The 5,465-nt window shown below is 52.8% G+C and overlaps 1 protein-coding gene across 1 annotated transcript; it reads right to left on the bottom strand.

Annotated features, from left to right (window-relative positions):
* Window positions 1-2,030: 2,030 nt before the first annotated feature.
* Window positions 2,031-4,495, bottom strand: Ccdc184 (coiled-coil domain containing 184). Its single transcript, XM_021183918.2, has one exon. The coding sequence runs from the start codon at window positions 3,842-3,844 to the stop codon at window positions 3,269-3,271; it is 576 nt and encodes a 191-aa protein (XP_021039577.1). The 5' UTR covers window positions 3,845-4,495; the 3' UTR covers window positions 2,031-3,268.
* Window positions 4,496-5,465: the final 970 nt, after the last annotated feature.

Raw genomic sequence — 5,465 nt, 5'->3', positions numbered from 1 at the left:
AAAAAGAGAGCTCACCTATGGAAGAAACTGACGGGGATGCCTACAAGCCCTGGAAACTTCCTCTCCAATAGCAGATCCAAACAGCCATCTGCTCCATGCACCCAGCGCTGAGAAAGGTCTAGAACCAAAGCCTGAACTGTAATCTTTTCCATCTGAGAAGCTGAAAACTGCCCAAATGTGGTTGATTTCTTTTTCAGGATAAACTCAGGCTCTTTGAGGAGCCAAATTTAAAAAAAAAAAAAAAATTAGAGAGATGGTTTCTATCCAAGGCTTCTTTAAATCAAACTGTCTCAGCGTTAGGTCCTGGCTTTGCCACATTCCAGTCTGTGACCTTGAAGTCTTAAATCTGTTTCTGAGCTGTTATGTAAAAAGTAACAACGCTTTCTACCTCACAGAACTGCTGGGAGATAAAATCGGAGCTCAGTAACTGATCACCGCCTTGGTAATGGATGCTGAACGTTGAAACTGTAGCAGAAGCCTAAGTCCCCATCCTCAGCTGGATGCTCTAGCTGCTCCCCTGGGGGCCCAGCATTCATTACCCAAGGACTGCACACCTCACAGCTTTCTCTGGCATATTATGTATGAATACGGGGTTAGTCCACAGTCTTTCTGTCTCTACTTCTCCTTAAAATGAAAAGGTCCATGCTATCTTAAGAAGCTAACCATGCCCTTTTCCTTAATTCTGCCCTCAAGGATAAGGGTTCTTTACGTAGGAAAAGATTATATTAAAGGAGTTTACTCAAAAGGCAAAAGCAGATGGATCTCAGTGTGTCAGAGGCCAGTCTGTTCTACATAGTAAGCTCCAGGCTATCCAGGACTCTGTGGTGAGACCCCCATCTAAAGAATAACAACAGGGAAAAAGGAGGGATGGCACACAGTTGACCTGCAAAATAAAAGCTGGAGGAACGTCTTGATTATAAGCATGTGCCGCTCTCCCGGGGGACTTGAGTATCCTCAACACCCATGTCCATCAGCTCCCACCTGCCTGAATCCCAGTTTGTCACCCAAGGACTGTATACCTCAAGGCTTCCTCTGGTGTCCTCCCAAACAGTTCTCTCCTGGCTTTTCTGTGGGCACCGTTTGTGCACGTGCGTACGCAGAGGCACAAATGCACAGGCACGTCAATAATAAGCGTTTAAAACCGGGGGGTGGGGAGTTGTCCCTGGGTTCTGCTTCGCTAGAGGAGTCATCCCCACCCTACCTTCCCAGGAGAACTACCGAGAAGCTAACATTTGCACAAGACAGCCTAGGAGTCATAGTTTTATTCCTATCATATGCATTGGGAAGAGCAAGTCTTAGGAAGCCAACTCAGTGTTGGAATTAAAAACTCAAACCTGCATGGAACCCTTCAGTGCTCTTTAGCCTTCTCTGTAACAGAAGTAATTTGCATCACACATATCACACACACACACACACACACACACACACACACACACACACACACACACACACCATAGTCGGCTCTCAACCTTTGTTCTGGGGCAGCCTCAGGAAATCTCCATCTCCCGAGGGAACAGCCTCGAGATGATGTCAGTGTTGACTCCCCGGGGAGTACCTTGCCCACATCTTCCACTAGAGGCCTGAGGCAGTGCCTGTGGTTTCCTTAGTGATGTGTCACTTCACTCCAGAAACCCCGGGTAACCCCTCCAGAACAGTGACTCCCACTCCATCCCTAGAACAGGTGGCATGCCTGCTGTACCAGGCCTCTCATTCAGAAGTCACCCCCATGGCTTGCTTCACTGAAATCTCTTGCAGGTGTGGAGTGCTGGCTACCAAAACCCTTGTTAGCCGGGTATTTCCAGGCAGATCTCTGCATTTTCCAGGTCCGCTTTGGATCAAGGTCCAGGGCAGAAGGGAAAGCAGACAGAGCTGGCAAGCTTGTCCCAACCAGGACAAAGTCAGTTAACTCTTTGGGACTGGAAGCAAGAAGAGAGGAGGGAAGGCATTGGTCTCCTACCTTTTCTACTAAGCCCTGATCCACACAGCAGACCCAGAAGCCCCAGCCTTAAATCCACTTAGTACCAGTCAGCAAGAGGGGAGATGGTGCCTTTTTTATTAAGGTTGACATCAAGCAAAGCACTAAGAAAGGATACACAGAGGAGTGGGGGGCACACACAGTCACCACTTCAGAAGGTAGGAGCACATCAGTTAAGGACCCTCAGGACAGCCACATGCTCCGTGCCCTGGGTTGAGGAGTGGGGCATAAAAGGGAAAAGAGCAGAAAGCGCCATGATAGCCTGGGGCTTGCAGACGGTCTGAAGCCCTCTGAACCTAATACTAGAGCCACAAGCCCTGCCCCTGAGGGCTCACACACTACTACACAAGTAGACACACATAACACAAGACATTATGGAGGCAACACCAGAAAGCAGAGGGTGCCGACATATTGACAGGGGGGTAAAAAAAAAGGAACTGAAGTTAAGCAGGTATAGCCAGAAAAGACAGCTTGGGGCTGCAGCACCCCCTCCCCCAAGAGTTCCTCAGATGTCCCCTTAAATCTGGACAGTTGCTGAGCAGTCCTAAGTCTCTGCCTGCAACCTGAGCACTTTGTTCTCTAGGCCCAGGTAAGTGGCCAAGCAATCCCAGGTGAAGTCAGCGACTTGGCAGGCTCGGCTCTGCATGCTCAGTGCCAGAGCTTGAGCTCTTGTGTCTTCATGCACATTAGAGCCAGCTCCTCCCAGCCTAGGGGCCCTGGGAACCCAAGTACCCTGACTCCTAGGGCCACAGTTCCCTCCTCAAGCTTCCGTTACCCGGCAGCAGTTGCAGAGCGATCTGTAAGGGGGAGAGGTTTCCGCAGAGCACTGAATATCTTGGGTTTGGGGAAAAGGGTAAATTTCCTGTTGCCAGAACAGAATACCCCAATTCCTTAATTTCTAGGTAAATAGAGATTATTTGCCAAAGTCCTAGATGACTCCTTTTTCAGAATAGAAAAAGCAGAATTTTATTTACATAATTCAATGGTCCTCCTGTTTCCTAGGAAGAGGGGAAGGGGGCAAGGTAAAGGGGTGGATGAGTGTCCAGAGATGGGCACGTCCTTTCTGGGAACCTCACCTTCCTGCAGTTTGCTATGATGCCTGCTTGGGTGGAATTCGCGATGCTTCCAAAGTCCTTCACCCTACAAATCCTTCTGTGAGGGAGTCTCTCTCCCTGACCTATAAGGACCACGTTTGAAGTGAAGAACACTGCACCGCACTGTTCAGTCCCCTCCGGTTAAGAACTTGGAAACCCAAAGCCAGCGCGGGTAGTTGGTTCCCTGGTGGGGTCTCCCTCACAGAGAGGCCTCGCCCTCCAGCTGCAGCAGGGTAATGTCAGGAAGGTCGGGGGGCTCCACAAGTGGCCCATCCTCCCCAAGGAGACCAGGGCTCTCAGAGCGCTCGCAGTGACTGGTGGGTGTGGCGGGGTTAGGTGTCTCTTTCTCCTCTTCGTCCTCATCTTCATCAGGATCACGACCCAGCAAGCCGCTGTCCCCGATCCCAGGCGAAGGTGTCTCTGGTTCGTAGGGAACACTTGGGAAGCTCCCCTTGCCGCCGGCCACGCCCAAGCCTCCCTGGCGGGGCGCAGTGGTCATAATCTGGCACATGGAGACTATAGCCCGCTGGTTGGCGCACACGTCGTCCGACAGAACCTGGATGTGCGAGGCCTGCTCGTCCAGTGCCCCTCGCATGGCCCTCACGTCCTCAAACAGGGCCTGCAGCTGGGCCTTCAGGTGCTCCATCAGTTCCTTCATACCGCCGTTATACTCCCCAGAGATCACGTCCCCCACGGCGGGCACCGTGGACACCTCCAGAGGCGCTGGCATGTCGCCGCCGTCCTTGGTCATGATCTCCAGCAGACTGTCCTCCATTGAGTGGCAGAAGCGGGCGGTAGCAGCTCTGGGTCGTGTCCAGCCGGGCCTCCAGGGTGGGGGAAGGGTGTGGAGGGGGAGAGGTCCCGGGAGGGACGGGGTGGAGCCCAGGGACACCTAGGCTCCCTAGAGGGGCGGGGAGCCTACGTGAAGAGAGCGGCCCCAGGCAGAGGACACGGACAGGATCAAGGAGGATTGAGAAGAGTCGATGGAACGAAGACCCGTCTAGGGTCCCGGGACCAGGATCTTGGGGCTTACCCAGGGGGCAAAAGTGGCTTGCCCGCTCGCCTCCAGTGTGGTACCTATGTCCCCGCCGCCCTCCCGGCAATCACCGACAAAGAGTGCTCACAGGTCACAGAGGCGCTCGCAGAGGGCTCGGGGTCGAGACGGGGACCCGCAGCGCGTCAGTCTCGGGACTCCCCCAGCCATCCACCAGCAGTGCCTGCGAGTGCGGCTGGAGAGGCAGGGGCGGGTCTCCCGGCGGCACCGCGGATGCTCCCCCGTTTCCAAGGCGACGCACGGCACGTAAATGACGTGTGTCTCCATGGCAACGAGGAAGTGAGGAAGAAAGAGAACAGGGTTCCGAAACTGCAGTGGAGCTCTGTTGTATGGGCTGACGGGCGGGGCAGGGATGCTGCAGTAGCCTCAGAGAAGCTGCAAAGAGCATGTGGCTGCAATGTTTAATAGGACAGCATGAGAAAGCAGTTTGCTGCACGACCCCCACCCCCAAGCCTGAGAGAGACCGTCTGCCTGGGGGGGGGCTTTTCACCTGCTCTCCGCATTCCTTCCTTGGAGGACCTTGGGAGAGCCAGATCCTTCCTCCAGCGGCCCGCAGGACTGGGTAGCGATTGTTAATAATCCCAGGCGAGCTGGCAGCACCAGGCCTGGCGGTGCAGAGGAAGGCGAAGGGAGGCGCGACCGATCTGCTTCTCCCTTCTGCAGCAAAAACCAATTTTCCCTCCCTCCAGAAAGCTCAGGGTGAGATACAGTCTCTTATGGGACCCAGCTGTTTCTACCCAGGTTGTGGGGGGGTTATGAAAATTATGAAGCTAAGTACTTAAATTCGGAGAATGAAAACTCCATAACAACAGATCCCCCTCCCCTGCACCCTCCATCACGGAATCCCCAGCGCTTTAAATAGCGTCCGAGACGCAGAGAGCAGATGCTTGATGTATTTGTGGAATGGCTACTTAAATAAGAGCCACCAAGTACCATTCTCCTCCCCAGGATTCTCAGCCCACACATAGTGGACTTCAGAAGACCTGAATACAATTTCCTTTCAGCCCTTAATGATTGAGAGACCTCAGCTGAATCGTTTTCTTGATGGACCGAATAGTAGTGTTTCTAAATCTGAGTTAACACTGCACCGACGTGCAATTGAGTGAATTACTAGGGCCAGTGCCCCTAGTTCCCATCTTTAGATGCCCACTAACCACCCCTGTCCTTTGTGAAAACTCCTTCCCCTACTTAGAGGGTAGAGCAGGAGAGGAGGAAGAAAATTTGGTTATAATATATTTAGAGATGACGTAGGCTGGGAAGGTAGTCATCTTATAGGCTGTAACACGGTAACATCGCTTTGATAAAAGGAAGCCAAGTGATAAAAACCCCCGAGTTTAGAAGA

Source organism: Mus caroli, chromosome 15 (genome assembly GCF_900094665.2).
Source record: "Mus caroli chromosome 15, CAROLI_EIJ_v1.1, whole genome shotgun sequence".
NCBI lineage: Eukaryota > Metazoa > Chordata > Mammalia > Rodentia > Muridae > Mus > Mus caroli.
The sequence above is the reverse complement of the archived record's forward strand: the minus strand, read 5'-3'. Positions and strand labels throughout refer to the sequence as shown.